The 19,174-nt window shown below is 38.1% G+C and overlaps 1 protein-coding gene across 1 annotated transcript in view; it reads right to left on the reverse strand.

Annotated features, from left to right (window-relative positions):
• The window catches only part of fancc (FA complementation group C), a 181,558-nt gene that overhangs the window by 90,282 nt on the left and 72,102 nt on the right, over positions 1–19,174 (reverse strand). Inside the window, exons 6-7 of the mRNA XM_059969866.1 lie at positions 10,912–10,976; positions 4,981–5,142 (exon numbers count right to left, since the gene is read on the reverse strand). Of these exons, the coding sequence (XP_059825849.1) occupies positions 4,981–5,142; positions 10,912–10,976 (227 nt within the window). The remainder of the gene's footprint in view (positions 1–4,980; positions 5,143–10,911; positions 10,977–19,174) is intronic.

The raw sequence follows: 19,174 nt of genomic DNA on the forward strand, positions 1-19,174 counted from the left end.
AAAGAACTTTATAAGAAGAGAGTTGAGCTTCAAATGGAACATAGCTTATTATTATCTTCTTCAATTGAGAATCAATTAATTAAGACCAGGGCTCAATTTTATATTCATAGTGATCGAACTGGTAAATTATTAGCTAACCAATTAAAAGCTATTTCGACTAAGCAACAAATTATTAAAATTCGTAAACAAGATGGTAATTTGACTACTGATCATAAAGAAATTAATAATACTTTCCAAGATTTTTATAAATCTTTATATCAATCAGAATCTGATGGCAATCTGTCCATGATGGATGATTTTTTTTAATAATTTGAATATTCCCAAACTGACAGATGAAGATCGGAGTTTGTTTGATGCTCCTATTTCTATGGCTGAAGTAGGAGAGGCTATTTCATCAATGAATTCAGGGAAAACTCCTGATCCTGATGGTTATATTATGGAATTTTTAAAAACTTTTTCTTCTTTGCTTTCCCCATGGTTATGTGAAATTTTCAATGATGCATTTACTAAGAAGAGATTACCTCAGTCTTTTTATGAAGCTACTATCTCTCTAATTCTTAAAAAAGATAAGGATCCTACCTTATGTGCATCCTATCGCCCTATATCGCTATTAAATGTAGATTCTAAGATTCTTACAAAAATTTTAGCTATTAGGTTAGAAAAGATACTATCACAGATTATTTCAGAAGATCAAACTGGTTTTATTAAGAACTGGTACTCCTTTTTCAATGTTAGAAAATTGATTAATATAATTTGTACCTCTTCACCTAGAACCCCAGAATGTGTCATTTCATTAGATGCTGAAAAAGCTTTTGATAGAGTTGAATGGACATACTTATTTAATGCGTTAAAAAATTTTAATTTTAGTTCTAAATTTATATCATGGATTAAACTAATATATTATAAACCTGTTGCTTCTGTTCTTACAAATAATCATAGATCCTCTTTTTTTCAATTATCTCACAGTACGAGACAAGGTTGTCCTTTAAGTCCTTTATTATTTAATATTGCATTAGAACCTTTAGCCATTGCTATTCATGAATCACCTAATATTTTTGGTATTACCTGTAATGAGAAGTTATATAAGTTATCACTATGTGCTGATGACTTGTTGTTATATATTTCTGATCCTGATAGGTCTATTCCCGCTATTCTATCCTTGTTGGTTCAGTTTGGTAGTTTTTCTGGTTATAAATTAAATTTGAATAAGAGTGAATTATTCCCTTTAAATGCGCAAACTTTACTGAATAACAGGGTCCCATTTAAAGTCGTTACTGATAACTTCACTTATTTAGGTATAAAGATTACCAAGAAACATACAAGATTTATTCAGATTGAATTTTTTACCTTTGCTTCATCAAATACTACTAGATGGTCTCCCTTATCCTTATAACTGGTTGGTTGGATTAATGCTATTAAAATGATGGTTTTACCGAAATTTTTATATTTATTTCAAGCTTTACCAATTTTTATTCCTAAATCTTTTTTTGACAACATAGATTCAAAAATTTCCTCATTTGTGTGTCAAAATAAAAACCCCAGGTTAAGTAAAAAACAGTTACAGAAACCTAAAAAAGATGGTGGTTTAGCTTTACCTAACTTTAGATTTTACAATTGGGCAAATAATATTCGAAACTTAATATACTGGAAACAAGATTTGGATTCACCATTATGCCCACAGTGGGTAAATTTGGAATGTAATGATGCACGAGGATACTCTTTATTCTCCGTTCTTGGTTCTTCTCTTCCCGTTGATTTAGTCAAGTTCAATAAACAGATATCTAACCCTATTGTCAAACACACATTACTAATTTGGTTTCAATTTCGTAAGTTTTTCACTCTGAGAAATTTTGTTCTTGATAGCCCTATCTTATTTAACTTTTTTTTAAACCCTCCTTAATAGATCATGCCTTTAGCGTATGGAAAAGGAAAGGTATAACATGCTTTCGTGATCTTTTTTTTAAGGTAGTCTGATGTCTTTTGACCAACTTTCTAACAAATTTAAGTTAACTAAAACTTTATTTTTTTTAGATATTTACAAATCAGAAACTTTTTATATAAAGTTTTACCATCCTTTCCCAATTCAACTCCGATGGATTCTTTAGATATATTTTTTACCTTGAATCCTTGTCAGAAGGGTTTAGTGGCTCTTATTTATAATATGATCATGAAGATACAACCAGAAATGTCAGGCAAAATTAAACAAGAGTGGGAAAAAGAGCTTCAATATACTATATCAACAGAAAAATGGGAAAAAATTCTACAAAAAGTTAATTCTTCTTCTATATGTGCTAAACATGCTTTAATACAATTTAAGGTGGTACATAGAGCCCACATGTCTAAAGATTAGCTTGCTCGATTCTACTCCCATATTAACCCTCAATGTGACAGATGTCACTTAGAAGTTGCTTCATTGACCCACATGTTTTGGTCATGTCCCACCTTATATAACTATTGGAAGGACATATTTGCTATCATTTCCTCAGTTTGGAATATTGATTTACAACCCCATTTTATCACTGCAATTTTTGGTATACCAATTGAGGATGGTAGTCGATTTTCCCCTTTGATTAGACGAATGATCGCCTTTGCAACATTAATGGCTAGAAGGTCTATATTACAAAATTGGAAAGAAGTAAACCCTCCTACCACGTTTCAGTGGTTCTCTCAAACTATTTCTTGTTTGAGCTTAGAAAAAATTAGAAGTATTAGAACTATTTTTGACCCATCAATTAAATTTGAAGAAACTTGGGGACCGTTTATTCGACATTTTCATATGAGTTAATTTGACCTCTTCCGGATCTTTTCTCTTTTTATCCTTGTTCTGGTATGGAGTTCCGGAGTTCTTGACACTATCATGTATATATAAACTATTATTATTGCCCATGTTAGTTTAGGTTTATTGCTTTATTTTAATATATATTTTTTCTTGTATTTTTTTTCTCTCTTTTTGTGATTATCCTTTTTCATGTACAATTAATACAGGTTTGATTGGTTATTGTATGATGTTCTTTGCTGATATTTCAATAAGATATTGTTATCTTATTACTAATTTAACTTCAAGCCTAGTGTATTTATAACCTATTCAATATTATGTTATGTTTTTTTTTATATATGAAACTCAATAAAAAGATTGAAAAAGAAAGAAAGAAGGTAGAGCAGTAGATATTACCCACATGCACCAGAGCAAAGCTTTTGACAAAGGACCTGCATGGTAGGCCAGCCTGTTAGAACACATGGGATCCAGGGTGAGCTGATTAATTAGATACAAAATTGTTTTTTTTGGGTAGAAAGCAGAGGATGATAGTGGAGAGCTATTTACACATTGCTGGTTTGTGACCATGGGAATCAATGCTGATTATATGCTAATAATTTATGCAACCTTCTCACCAGGCTTGTATGCAAACTTAGCTTGAAAGCTAATTCTGCTAACATTTACGTGACTCAGTGGTGAGAAGGCCACCTTTATAACAATATGTGTCTAGGGTCAGCATGGTTTCCGGTTCAACCAAACAGTAAAGTTGAGATCTTCAGATTAACGGAAGCTCAATTTGAGCAATGCTATGTAAATACTGCCCACAAGAATTACCAGTTGCCAAGACATGACAAATCATACACCAGCATAAAATTATAAAGAAAAGTATATTTACCAATTTCAGCTTTATCAAACTTTATCAAGCTTTATCAGAGAAAGAAAAGAAAGAAAAAAAGTAAAAGGCCCCATTATAGTTAGACCAGTCTAAATGTGTACATGACCATTGCAGCTCATCTCTTCCAAAAGCTAGGTAAAACTGTTACTCATGGCACTGAATTCTCATCAGCAATCAACATCTTGGACTCTTTTGTCTCATGAAGCACTCCTTGCAATCATATCTTCCCGTCAAATCGAATCCTATGGACCCCACCCCCAATCTTCTCTATTCCGCATCTCCTGTCAAAATACCAAGAGCCCCAACCTTCTCTCAATCCCACCATCCTGATTGGCTGATTCTGCATTCCAAAGTTGAACAACAAGACCCCTTATCTTTAGCCAAAACCAAAACATTCTACCAGCAGGACCCACTGCTTTTACAGAAAACTAGTAAATGAAATACCTCACAGCAAAGCAGCAGAAAGCCTAACCAGGGCATACATTTAAATGAGAATTTAAGTGGCACATTTATTAAGCTTGCTCATGATAACAAAATTGGTGGTAGAATAAAATTGCATAAGGTATCAGTAGGATATTGATCAAATGGGAAAGTTGGTAAAGGAATAACAGATGGAATTCAACTGTCTAGGAAATGCACAGGTTATCAATTACCAATTACAACCAAACCTTGCAACCTAACGTGCCATTTTTTTGATTCAGGTGTGAAAGGATCATCTCTTCACCCCTCAAATGCTGCCTGAATAAGCTTTTTCCCATACCCCTTCTGCTAGACCAAACATTCCATTTTTTCCTCTTTTTACTTATCTAAGCTTCCCCTTAAATAAATCAATGCCAATTGATTTTGCCCAATTTTGCCCAATACCAAAATTCACTCTATAACCACACAAGTGGTGCATGCAAGCTCAATTTCAATGTTTCAGAGAAATTTGGATAGCTACATGGACAGTAGGGATATGGAGGGCTACAGTCCCAGTGCAGGTCAATGGGAGAAGGCAGTTTAAATAGTTTCATCATGAACTAAGTGGGCCGAACGTGCTGTACTTCTCTATAGCTCTGATGAAAGACATTTTGCTTGGATTTTTTAAGTGACGCACAGCCCTTCTTTTTGATCATCTCATAACAGAAAACATTTTTTCTACACTTTCCCAATGAATTCTTTTATAATCTCATCCTCTACTATCAAATCACCTTCAGTCAATCTTTTTCTAGAGTAAAGACCCTGACTGTTCAATTTTTATATGGTACAGCTTCAATTGTGGATTTAATGCCACCTCTGGACCAAATGACAAGATTTACAAGCATACTTTAACAACTTTAAATGTACTTACTGTAGAAGACAATTGCTGACAGATTCTAGGAACTCTGTGCTGAGATTTTCATCCAAGCCATCATTACAATTCAGAAGAGCTTCCACCAATGGAACAACCTCTGGTAAAGTGATAACAGGTAAACAGAGAATAGAAACATTCCTCCATCGTTCTGGTGGTAACCTATAAAAGACAACACCAGTTACTTATTGAGACACAGCACGGAATAGGCCCTTCCAGCACTTTGAGCCTTTCTGCCCAGTAATCCCCCGATTTAATCCTAGCCTAACATCAGGATAATTTACAATAACCAATTAACCTACCAACCGGCACATGTTTGGGCTGTGGGGTGAAACCGGAGCACCCAGAGGAAACCCACACAGTCACAAGGAGAACTTACAAACTCCTTTCAGGCAGTGGCGGGAATTGAATCTGGGTCACTGGTACCATAAAGCATTTCTTAACCACTATGCTACCATGCCATGTCTTAAAGATAAATGGAAAAACAAGGAAATGCTTCCAATTTATAAAACAAATGAAAAACAGCTGGAAATACACATCGGTCTATATCTGAAAAGAGGGAAGCTAAGTCCACTGGTAGTAACCTTGTGAAAACTCGGATATAATTGTTCACATCCTTAATCGTTTAGTATGTTTTAAATCTAGGTACTTTTATCCAACTTGTCACTAGCAGAGATGTATAGGTAGAATCCTAAGAGATAAAAAATAACAACTGTCCAAATTTGGAATGTCCAGACATTGAGAAACAAGTCAAAGGAGTTGTAGTGTTCAAAATCCTTCTGTGATTTTAATATGTATGATAGCAATTTAAGGAAGCTCAGTTTGGATCTAATCCAGATTTTAAAATGCACCTGCTTATGAATTTTAATATTTGTTTCCACCAAAGTAATGATGCTATTGATTTAAAATGCTGCTGATACAAGAATTAAAGTATGGATCCAAATTTAAGACTGCTGAATTTAATCTACTGAATGCATCAATTTTGTTTTCTTCACTAATTACCAATTCAACTGACTGGAAATATGTCAACCTAGAGGCACAGAATTAATTCATTCCAATCTATAGAAACAAATGTTGATTAGCTAAATCTGTGTCAAAATTACCAATAAACATAGCTCCAATCAGCCACATTATCTCCTAATGTTCTTCAACAGTGGCCCTTATGCCCCAAGTAAGCAGATACCACTATAAACATATAAATATAATTGAACTAATTCCAATAACGTAACAATAAGAAATCAGGAATAATTTATTTGAAATCATTTTTAAGAAATTGTAAACAGATAGCAAGAACTTTGTCTGGGCCACGTGTGCAAAGATGTAATTGGAGTCCTCATTTATTATTATTTTCCGATATACAGCAGATTCCAGTTAATTAGGACAGCTGCTTATTTGGGACAACTATTACAGAACAAATCTTAATTGAGCAAATAGCCAGTATTCCCTTCATTTATTTTGGACAGTATACCACTTAATTAGGACAGAAGAATGTTGCCAAACAGTTTCTAACTATCATCAGTCGCATGTACTTACATGGCTGCTAGAAACTACTCCATTATAACAGCAAAATTTTAAAAAAGTGTCAGTTGGAGGTGTTTGTGTTCAAAAAGCAGTGATTTTTGTCACTGAAATTTAGTGAGAAAAAAGCCAGTCAGAACTGTTTTGCTCACTGTGGTTTCAAGCATTCAGGCTTGGAGATGCTAAAATAACCAGGAGTGAAAAGGAAATGATTTCACCACTTCAACAAGTAGGGAACTACAAAGAATTTGAAGGCATTGACAATCATCTTAAATTTTATAATGAAAATGAAGATTTGGAGGATGCAATCATTGAAGGCATTTTATGAAAGTCCATTATCTGCACGAGGTGTCTGTGCTGATTTTGTTCATTTACGGTCAATCAAAAAACATGGTAGCGTACAATGGATGAATTCTTCCTTCGATAATTATTAGGAACTAATACACAGTTTTATAGTACTGTAGTAATATTGGTAATGTTCTAATATGTTCTGTATTTCATTTAAATACCTAATGTGTTACTCAGTTAAATAGTAGTTTGTCTTTTTTATACTGTTTTAGCTGCTTCTTATAAAACTTCAGCTAATTGGGGCCAAAATATACTGGCACCAATTCACCAGAATCCACTGTATAACAATTACATCCTTAAAGAACATCAGCCAACAGTATTATGACTTTCTGTACTCACTCCTACTCTACAGCAAGGAAATCAGAACCTGTGTTCGGTGTGGGAAAACAAAGTTATGCTGCAATGGGGAGTAGGTATGGTGTCCATGTGATTTTCTAATGCTGTATCACAGTCCTCATGAGCAGAACTGTGATATAAGTAATTGGAAAGATAAACCCTTTCTATGATACTTACATTTTAAAAGTAGGGCAGCCCCTTCTAAACTACTTCCATTGTCCTTAAAAAAAAAATTACAAGTATCTGGTACCCTTCAATAGCAAACCTCCACCCACTCTCGTAGAATTACTCTGTGGTACAGGATCTCACAGAGACATGAACAATCTCCAAACAGAAGCTGTTGGAAATACTTAAAAGGTCAGGCTGCAGCTGAAGAGAAATAGAAGTAACTGTTTTTGCTCCAAAGCAAACTATTTCTTGATACTAGAAACTACATGAAATTTTTAATGGAAAATCTTAAATCTGCATTGTTCAACATAATGCATATGTGGCATAAATCAAGTTGTCAAGCCAGCAAAGCTACTTGTTTGGCAGAAAGAAGTTTTTGAAATATACTGCCAAAAGATTTATGTCTCCTAGTGTGGAGCCATTGGAAATACTAAAGTTATAGTTATTTTAGTTTCCAATTGGCAAATTAAGCACTTTTTGAAAGTAGTCAGTTGTCACATTACTGTATTTTTTTAAATGGGTGCGAGAGCTACAATTATGCAATGATTTTCCTGAAACACTAGAATGAAGCATTTCGGAGAATGCAAAGGCTACAGCTCATGCACTGGGTACTACTGTTTTTGTAGTTGCTGCATGCTGTCCTGAACACCTATGGATGTAAACACTGGTGAGATCCTTATTCCTAAAATAAAACAGACTGTCTAAAATGAAACACCACTTCATATGGTTGCATCAAAACTTCTGATTACACTCAGAATTATACTTTGATATATGTAACATAAGTATGTTCTATTGGGTCCACGTTAAGTTTAATATTCTAGATCAGATAAGGTTTTAAAATGAATTGGTATAACTGGTAATGTAGGCCATTCTGAAGCAACTATATGAATACCAGTCTTTCATTAAATCATTCATGATTATTAGCAATTGTTGGAAAAGTTAACGGTTTCACCCTCTTGATAACTGATACACAATTTAACATATCCACCAGAGATACACAAACATGAGTGCAGCTTTGCGAGCCTTCAACTTTGACTCCAGATCCCAAAAATCTCATATTAGATCACCTGTGGAAATTGGAACCTCCTAATCATAATCTATCTTCCCATTGATCAAGCAGTATTCCCTTTTATTGAGGAACACTTTGAGAAAAAAAACATTATAAGTTGCAAGATCATATAACATATTCTAGAATTTCAGTGTCAAAGTCCATCATAAAGAGTGGCTTGATAGCACATTCACTAACCAAGCCAGCTAAGTCCTGACAGACAAAGTTACCAGACAGGGTCTGAATCAAGTTGGAAGTGAATCAAGAATGAGATTAACTGACTTGATCTTGACCTCATGAATCTGCATGTGCCCATTATAACTGGCAGAAGTTAGCATCACACAGTCCCTGCTGCAACAAAACCAGTTTAACACAGAAGACGCATTCCTTTGTGATGTGTGGCTTTCCACCCATTTTACTTAAAACAAATGAGGCAATTCAAACTGGTTATCAAAGTGCTGTGGTGTACACAGCCTAGTAAAGCTCTAACACGATTACCAGATATTTTTGAAGCTCTGCACTCTTGCCAGATCTAGTTGTTAAAAGTGGTGTACAATTAATTAAAAGGACGAGGCTCCAAGAATATTATCACCCTTAACAATGCTGGGAAGTGCCTTCTGTGTTAAAATGGAGTGTGTGAAGGTAACTTCTACTGGTTATACTGGCACAGGTAGATTCATGAGCGTGAGTGCCTGAAACAATGTTAAGATTTTCACAATCACGTTCAACAGAAACGCAAGCTTGATAATGCATCCCAGCTTTCTCCTGGGATGCCCAGCCAATTCAGTCTACTCCACAAGATGTCAAGAAATGGCTGACAGCACAGGATACAGTAGGAGCTACTGTATGGGAACAATAGGAGTACCAAATGTAGTAGTTGTGCCTCTAACTGAGCTGCAGGAATATAATAATACTGTTATCTATTCAGGCAAGTGAAAAATTGACCGGATATACCTTAGTCACAAAAAAACACAAAAAACATCAATCTAGTTATTGCTAAAATACCCTACTCTCAATAATCAAAGTGATGGAAGGTACCATGTAACACACACAAAATGCAGGTGGAACGCAGCAGGCCAGGCAGCATCTATAGGAAGAAGCACAGTAGACGTTTCGGGCTAAGACCCTTCGTCAGGAAGGTCCTTCACCATGTGCAAGTTTGGGTTTCAACAGGCTTTATTGCCACCACAGACTACACTTGGACAAAAAAAGATGAATTCCAAGGTAAAGTGGAAGTAAATGCCCTTGGCATCAAGGCAGCATTTGGCCCACTGTGCCATCCATATACCCAGGTAAAACTTGTTAAAGGACATCAAAGGGAAATTCTGCCAAGAGCTGAAGTTGAATGTGGGAGTATTTTCACTAGAAGGAAGGAATGCAGTGGTTCAAAAGATAATTGATCTGAACAAACAAAATCTGAGCAGTCCTCGCTATTCCTGTTTTGCACTATTTATTTATTGTAACATTGTAGTTTTTATGTCTCATTCTGTACTGTATTGCTGCCTCAAAGCATATGTCAGTGATCATAAACCTGATTCTGATTCATCACCATCTTCTCAAGGGAAATTAGAGATGGACAATAAATGTCAATCTTGAAAAAAAATGAGCCTACTATGGATTCCTTTCTGAATCAGTATCTGGTGACTTCAATGGTTCAAAATGAAGTGGCAGCTAAAAAAGTAAGAAATAATAATAATAAAGAAAAATAACTGTAGCATACAATCTGATTTAATAATATCTAACAAATCTATAACTTCGGTGGGCATAAACAAGCTGTGTTACAAAGTGACAAAAGGAAGACTGGTACTCATGAATCTGCATTGAAAGCTCTAATTGCAACCATAAATATGCAAAATAAGAACAAGTAGATGGAAATGGAAAGAAGACAATCAAAGTAAAAATATCTGAACTTTCTTCATGTTTTGTACTTTCTTCGATTTGAGCTACTGAGCAGAATGATGGAGTGCTTCAATGTTGTTCTACTCACCACATTATCATCTAAAATAAAATACTAAATTAAGGGACACTGAGAGAAATATGCAAACTATACAGTATATTTAAATACAAGATTAAGTTAAAATAAACTTCATGGTTCTTTTGGCAAATAAAGTAATTCAACTGCCACATTTGAAATCCTTAGAAAGATAAAGGAAAATACTCCTTGCTCTCTGAAGAAATTTTAATCAATAGCAGTTATGTTTAAATGACACCTATTTGAGCAATATTCCACAGGGCACTGGAGTTACAGTATTTTCCATGTACTTTTACTCACTTTAAAGTGAAGTAAAGGTACTTCAATTTAAACATCATCATAACCATATATACAATGAACCTAAACCTGCAGCAAGAACACAAAACACAGTATTTCATTACATGAATTTCTCCCTTTGCTAAGAGGGCAGAAAAAATTAACAAATGAAATATAGCCCGATTTTGTAAATGTTTACATCAATCACCAATTATACTGTAAAGGTTTGAATGATTTCACACCTTACTTCAAAGATGGCATTTACCTTAATGATATGGAACTTCTGTCACAGTGATAGTCTTGAAGCTGCTTCACTAGAGAAGTGACCACCTGGAAAAATGAAATAGAAAATCATACACTACAAAAATAAAAAACGTTAGTCCATTAATCTTAAGTATGAAAATTTAAAATAGTTTACTAATTTCTATTACTTTATATGAAGAAGAAGGAGTAACTCTGAGATCAGCCCAAGCTCTCAATGAGAAGATTCTGTCCTCAAATTTTGAATTCCCTCTTTATTAAATGTTTCAATTCTTTAATTATTTTGATGACTCAATTATATCATTCCATAACCTACTAAGATAAAGGGAATACAATATTACCCTCTACAACCTGTATTTAACCTTCTTTGCCTTGGTATTGTTCTGGTATATTGGCAGTGCATCGCTACAGAACTAAAACACAAGAGTGAAACTTTGAGGCTACTCAGACAGACCAACCGCTTAGTAGCTTGCAAAAATGATGTTACTGACAACATAGTAATTGAATAACAAGACACCAAATTACAATTAACTAAATAAAGTAGGGATGCAGGATCAGATGATCTGTTGTGGCTGCACGATGGACCTTATTGTGGTTTTTGGTGACCACATCTACTGCAAGTGTTGGTTGATTGAGGGATTTAGGCTCAAACTTGTTAATCTGGAAAGGCAGAGCTTCAAACACAGCGACTCATCAGGAAGGGGGAGAGTTACCTGGATGCTGTATTTTAGGAGATAGTCACACCCATTATATTAACTGGGTGATTTGGTCTGTGATCAAGGACAATTTGGTCTGTGATCAAGGACAAGGGGATTTGAATGCAAGTGAGACAGGTAAAGGTATCCAAGATGTAGTGTTGGAGAGAATGCTTAGCCCTTGAGATCCTTGCTCCTTGTGTAGGCAAGTAGGGGCTGTAGGAAGTATAAGCAATCTAACTGTGGCACCATAGTTCAGGAAGTCATTCAAGAGAGGGGAGAGAAGAGAAATGTCTGGGCATAGGATGGTCAAGGAAACATACACAGTTCCCTGTAGTAAGGATCAAGAGTCCCAAAGGCTGTGTTGCATGCCTCATCTGACCTGACCTACAGATGAATTTGGAAGGGGAAAGGTCTAGTTGTTGTGGTCCATGTGGGGACCAATAATGTCGGAAAAATGAGGAAGGAGGTTCTGCTGAGGGAGTTCGAGCAGCTAGGGACTAAATTAAAATGCAGAACAAAAAAGGTAATAATCTTGGCGTTATTAATTGGGACACATGAAAATTAGCACGGATTTAATAAGATCAAAGAGTTATGTGCATGGCTCAGATTAGTGTGGGAGAAGTGGGACATTGGCACCAGTACTGGAGAAGCAGAGAGATGTTCCAATGGGACTGGCTTCATCTGAACTATGTTGGGACCAGGGTCCTGTGCTGAACTGCACAACCAGTGCTGTGGATAGGCTTTATACTAAATAATAGAGCGGGGCAGAGGCGGGGACAGATGGTTCAACACATTGAAAAAGTATGGATAAAGTAAAAGGGAAGGATAATACAGGCAAGGTTACAGAACTCTCCAGAATAAAAAGAGAGAAAATTTAGAAAGGGCTAAGAATTTTACTGCAAGTAACATGAAAACAAATTTGAGAAGGTGGGTGGTGAATACATGACTGAAGATGTTATATCTGAATGCACAGAGTATTCGAAACAAGGTAGGTAAGCCTTTAGCGCAGTTAGAAAATGGCAGATATAATGTTGCATTTTCCAGTCATGGGCCATGTTCATCTGTCCTATTTCTGGCTTAGGAGGGAGATTAGTTGGCCTTTACCCTCCCTCCCAGACAAATGCTGCTGGAGTCAGAGTGTTAGTTGTTCTAGGGAGCAAGGAGTTGGTTGCTATCCTCTTGGTCAGATTGCTGCTGCCAGACTCTTCAAGACCTGCCTGTATCTGCCTTGTGTGAGGTTCATTTTGCAGCTTACTGGGATATGTTTGAGGGTTGCCGGAATCAGGCACAGAGTACTAAACCATTCGTGGAGGGGTTTCTTTGTGAGGGTAGCACTAATAAGGAATTTGCTTCCATCTCTCATCTGTCCTTCCAGCTGATTTCTTCCTCTCAGTGTTTTCCCACCACATCCATTGCCCCTGCTTAGTCAGGGAGACAGCCTTTGCATTTCTGTCTAACTCTTCTTGTCACCATACTTCCACAACAACCATCTTCCTTCTGTCTGGAATTGTGGCCTTGTGCTAGGTGGGTCCATTTGCTGCCAGACCAAAGGTGCCCTTGCTCTACTGGACTTGACCCACAATGTCTCTACGCTTAAGGGCTGCTGGGTCCATTTCCACCCAGTTGATAAGATCCATGCAGTGTTACTGATGGTCTTGTCACAATATTCTTAAAATGTTATCTGTAGACACATCTTAGAACACTAGAATTCCTCTGAAAGGCCAGACAAAGGTAGTTCAAGGACTCCTTTACCATAGAGACTGATGTTACTGATACACCTTGGGACATGGAGCCACTTCTTTATGAACAAAGTGTTGGTTCACACGAGCTTCATGGTTGTTAGTGGGACCTCGTAGACAGTGAGTGGCCACATCACTGGGGTAGGAGACCAAACTGTAAGCACCAGAGCTTCAGTTTTCCAGGCAGCATGGTCTTGTCGATATTATCCACGCTGTTGGCAATGTGTTGCTTTAGTTGCTGCACCTAGTCTTTGTCCATGAGGATGGTGTTGTACCATCTACCCAGGCTTTTGACAGGCTGTTCAAACACTGTTGCAACAGGGTCAGCACCAATGAAGATACTTCGTGACTTGCTGGGTTTGATTTTCATTCTGGCTCACTTAATGTGTTCCCGCAGCTTTCCAAGTACCTGTAGTTGCTTGATATGCAGCAGTAGTGGTCAGTGTTGTTATATCGTCCATGTATGGCCTAATGGGGGGAGACGAAGTACAGCACTTGTTCTTTCAGTTCTTCTTTGCTGTTCCTTTTAAATGCTCCAAAATTTTCATCAAGTTGTTGTTGGTTCCAACTCTTTCATTTCAGCAGTTTTAGGCCACTTCACAAGTGATCTATATCCTTTGATCTTTTTACCCTTGGGAGGTGTTGGTGGTGGGGCAGAAACCTCAGCTGGGGTTTCTGTGCTAACCTCCTCAGTGACAGGGGTGCTGATGCTCTGCGAACTTTGGTTTGTGCCTAGTCGCTGTGCTTCACTCGACTCAGTTGATTGACTTCGCAAGGAGGTGTGGTCAATGAGAGGCCCCTGTCCCTGCTCCCTGAAGCACCTTTTCCTCCCTTGTTGGATCTTCAACCCATTTTCTGATGTTACTTTTTCCCACCTGCAGATGCACACCCAACACCTGTGACTCACTACTGCCGCTGCTGATTTGGTGTCTCTTGTTCAGTGCTCTCTTTATTCATGGCAGATTCCGTTCCCAGGTCTGTAGCCATGTTACCAGTCACTGAGCCATATTGCGCCCCTGCTCTCGCAGGCTCTAGGTATCTTCCTTTGTTGTCTCCAACATTCTAAAACAGCGTTGAGGACTACCGACATGGGTATCTAGCCCATGACAGCCACATTGTGGACTATTCCCTCCTGTTAGCTGTCTTTCCATGCTGTCAGAAGGTCTTTCCCTTGTCGTCAGTTACCCTTTCACAGCAGTCATTGGGAAGGTCCAGTTAATCAAAATCAAAAAACACGGGATAAGATACCTTGTGCCAATGGGTCATAGACACTTGCTTGAGACTGCCTTGAGGTTGGGAGACGCACACGGTTGACATGCAGGGGTTTTCAAGTGGGCACCCACCTTCCTTGATGTTTGGTCGATTAGCCCACTATATCTCTGGAGGGCTCGACAATAACTGCTGGCATCCCAGAGTCACCCCCGTCATGGCTTTCCACACTCTTGATGCTATCTTGGAGCCCAGGAGAGTTCTTTTCACTTGATGCAATGTCAGTGACTGCTTCTTTCTGCTGCCTCTGATGTGGCTCTGATGGTTTGCTGTAGAGTCTGATCATGGATCCCTAGCTCTTCAGAAACTTGATGGTGGATGCGGCTACAGTTCCCCTACGACCCACTTCCACAGGACAAACATTGGTTTTCCAGCCCCATCGCTGAGCTTCAGCTGCTAGATCTGCATAGCGTAGCCTCTTGTGCTCATATGCTTCAGCCACTGAATCCTCACATGGGACTGTGAGTTCCACGATGTAGACAATCTGTAATGAATTGGACCAGAGAACCAAATCTGCCCTAAGGTTGTGGTAGCAATTTCCAGAGGAAAGGTGAGTTATTTATCGATATCCACTAGCCATGTTCATCTGTGCTGGAACTCACCCTTCAATTTTAAAAGCTGAAATCAGTGTATCAGTGTTGAACAAAGAAAGGCACTGGATCACTTCATTTCAAAGAAGAAGCAGCATTCTAAAGGGAGAATGAGGCAACAGTGGCTGAAAATGAAGTCAAAGCCAGCATGAAAGCAAAAGAGAGGGGATGTAATATTGCCAAATTGAGTGGGAAGCTAGGGAATTACGAAGCTTTCAAAAACCAACAGAGGGCAACTAAAAGCCAATAAGGGGAGAAAAGATGGAATATGAAAGTAGGGTAGCCAATGATATAAAAATAGAGGATACTAAAATTTTTTCCAAATATATAAGGTGTGAACAAAAGGCATTGGACCACTGAAAATTGACACAGAAGAAAATAGGAACAGAGAAATGGCAGCAAATTGAATAAGTACTTTGCATCAGTCTTCATTCTGAAATTTGAGAGTCAGAGGGCAAGAGTGAGTGTAGTCACTACTACAGTGGCATGCAAAAGTTTGGGCCCCCGATCAAAATTTCTGTTACAGTGAATAGCTAAGTGAGCAAAAGATGACCTGATTTCCAAAAGGCATAAAGTTAAAGATGACACATTTCTTTAATATTTTAAGCAAGATTACTTTTTTATTTCCATCTTTTACAGTTCCAAAATAACAAAAAAGGAAAAGGGTCTCAAACAAAAGTTTGGGCATCCTGTGTGGTCAGTACTTAGCACACCCTTTTTGGCAAATATCATAGCTTGTAAACGCTTTCTGTAGCCAGCTAAGAGTCTCTCAATTCTTGTTTGGGGGATTTTCGCCCATTCTTCCTTGCAAAAGGCTTCTAGTTCTGTGAGATTCTTGGGCTGTCTTGCATGTACTGCTCCTTCGATGATGTTTAGGTCAGGGGACTGTGAGGGCCATGGCAAAATCTTCAACTTGCCCATCTTGAGGTAGTGCATTATGGATTTTGAGGTGTGTTTAGGATCATTATCCTGTTGTAGAAGCCATCCTCTTTTCATCTTCAGCTTTTTTACAAATGCTGTGATGTTTGCTTTCAAAATTTGCTGGTATTTAATTGAATTCATTCTTCACTCTACCAGTGAAATGTTCCCCATGCCACTGGCTGCAACACAAGCCAAAAGCATGATTGATCCACCCCTGTACTTAACAGTTGGAGAGGTGTTCTTTTCATGAAATTCTGCACCCTTTTTTTCTCCAAACATACCTTTGCTCATTGTGGCCAAGAAGCTCTATTTTAACTTCATCAGTCCACAGGACTTGTTTCCAAAATGCATCAGGTTTGTTTAGACGTTCCTTTGCAAACTTCTGATGCTGAATTTTGTGGTGAGGATGCAGGAAAGGTTTTCTTCTGATGACTCTTCCATGAAGGTCATATTTGTGCAGGTGTCACTGCACAGTAGAACAGTGCACCATCACTCCAGAGTCTGCTAAATCTTCCTGAAGGTCTTTTGCAGTCAAACAGGGGTTTTGATTTGCCTTTCTAGCAATCCTACGAACAGTTCTCTCAGAAAGTTTTCTTGGTCTTCCAGACCTCAACTTGACCTCCATCGTTCCTGTTAACTGCTGTTTCTTATTTACATTATGAACTGAGGAAACGGCTACCTGAAAACACTTTGTTATCTTCTTATAGCCTTGTGGGCATCATTTATTTTAATTTTCAGAGAGCTAGGCAGCTGCTTAGAGGAGCCCATGGCTGCTGATTGTTGTTTGAGGAGTCAGGGTATTTATAAAGATTTGAAATTTGCATCACCTGGCCTTTCCTAATGATGACTGTGAACAAGCCATAGCCCTAACAAGCTAATTAGGGTCTGAGACCTTGGTAAAAAGTTATCTGACAGCTCAAATCCCTTGGGGTGCCCAAACTTTTGCATGGTATTCCTTTCCTTTTTGTCACTCTAAAATTGTACAAAACAAAAATAATACACTAACCTTGCTTAAGATGTTGAAAAGAATGTTTCATCTTTAACTTTATGACATTTGGAGATCAGTTTATCCTCTACTCACTTAACTATTCACAGTAACAGAGATTTTGACCAGGGGTGCCCAAACTTTTGTATACCAATGTATTAAGGAGAGGTTGCTTAGGAAGCTGAAAAGTCTGAAGGATCATTCAAAAATCACCAGAGTATGGAATGGTTCCAAAGGACTGGAAAATCACTCCACTTTTTGAAAGAGAGGGAGGCAAAAGACAGGAAATTATAGGCCAGTTAACCCGACTTCAGTGGTTGGTAAGATTTTAGAGTCCATGATTAAGGATGAGATTTCAAGCATACTTGGAAGCATAGAAACATAGAAAAACATGGAACATAGACTATTCCTAATCATATTATGCCTCTCCAAATGTTCATAAATCCTGCCTCTCAGGATCTTCTCCAGCAACTTACCAACCACTGAAGTAAGACTCACTGGTCAATAGTTTCCTGGGCTATCTCTCCTCCCTCTCTTGAATAAGGAAACAAAACCTGCAACCCTCCTATCCTCCAGAACCTCTGCAGTCCCCATTGATGATGCAAAGATCATCACCAGAGGCTCAGCAATCTCCTCCCTCACCTCCCACAGTAGCCTGGGGTATATCTCGTCCAGTTCCGGTGACTTATCCAACTTGATGCTTTCCAAAATCTCCAGCACATCCTCTTTCTTAACGTCTATATACTGAAGCTTTTCAGTCCGCTGTAAGTAATCACTACAATCGCCAAGGTCCTTTTCCATAGTGAATACTGAAGCAAACAATTCATCAAGTACCCCCACTATCTCCTCTGGTTCCATATACACTTTTCCACTGTCATACTTGATTGGTCCTATCCTCTCACATCCTATCCTCTTGCTCTTCACATACTTGTAGAATGCCTTGGGGTTTTCCTTAATCTTGCTCGCCAAGGCCTTCTCATGGCCCCTTCTGGCTCTCCTAATTTCATTCTTAAACTCCTTCCTGCTAGCCTTATAATTTTCTAGATCTCTATCATTACCTAATTTTTTGAACCTTTTCTTTTCTTCTTGACTATATTGTCAACAGCCTTTGTACACCATGGTTCCTGTACCCTATCATCCTTTCCCTGTCTTACTGGAATGTATCTATGCAGAACGCCACACAAATATCCCCTGAACATTTGTCACATTTCTGCCATACATTTTCCTGAGAACATCTACTCCCAATTTATACTTCCAAGTTCCTGTCTGATAGTTTCATATTTCCCCTTACTCCAAAAAAACGTTTCTCTAACTTGCCTACCCCATCCCTCTACAATACTATGGTATAGGAGATAGAATTGTGATCATTATCTCCAAAATGCTCTCCCACTGAGACCTGACACCTGACCAGGTTCATTTCCCAATACCAGATCAAGTAAAGCCTCTCCTCCTGTAGGCTTATGTACATATTGTGTCAGGAAACGTTCCTGAACATACCTAACAAACTCCACCCCATCTAAACCTCTTGCTTTAGGGAGATGCCAATCAATATTGGGGAAATTAATATCTCCCATCACGACAACCCTGTTATTATCTCCCTATCTGCTCCTCAGTGTCTCTGTTACTATTGGGTGGTCTAAAAAAAACACCCAGTAGAGTTATTGACCCCTTCCTGTTTCTAACTTCCACCCACAGAGACTCAGTAGACAATCCCAACATGATTTCCTCCTTTTCTGCAGCCACAACACTATCTCTGATCAGCAGTGCCAGACCCCCACCTCCTTTGCCTCCCTCCCTGTCCTTTCTGAAACATCTAAAGCCCAGCACTCTAAGTAGCCATTCCTGCCCCTGAGCCATCCAAGTCTCTGTAATGGCCACAACATCATAGCTCCAAGTACAGATCCAAGCTCTAAGCTCATCTGCTTTGTTCATACTTCTTGTATTAAAATAGACCCATCTCAAACCATTAGTCTGATCACATCCCTCCTCTATCACCTGCCTATCCTCCCTCTCACACATGCTTACATGCTTTCTCTATTTGTGAGCCAACCGCCCCTTCCTCCGT

The sequence above is a fragment of the Hypanus sabinus genome, chromosome 5 (genome assembly GCF_030144855.1).
Source record: "Hypanus sabinus isolate sHypSab1 chromosome 5, sHypSab1.hap1, whole genome shotgun sequence".
Classification (NCBI taxonomy): domain Eukaryota; kingdom Metazoa; phylum Chordata; class Chondrichthyes; order Myliobatiformes; family Dasyatidae; genus Hypanus; species Hypanus sabinus.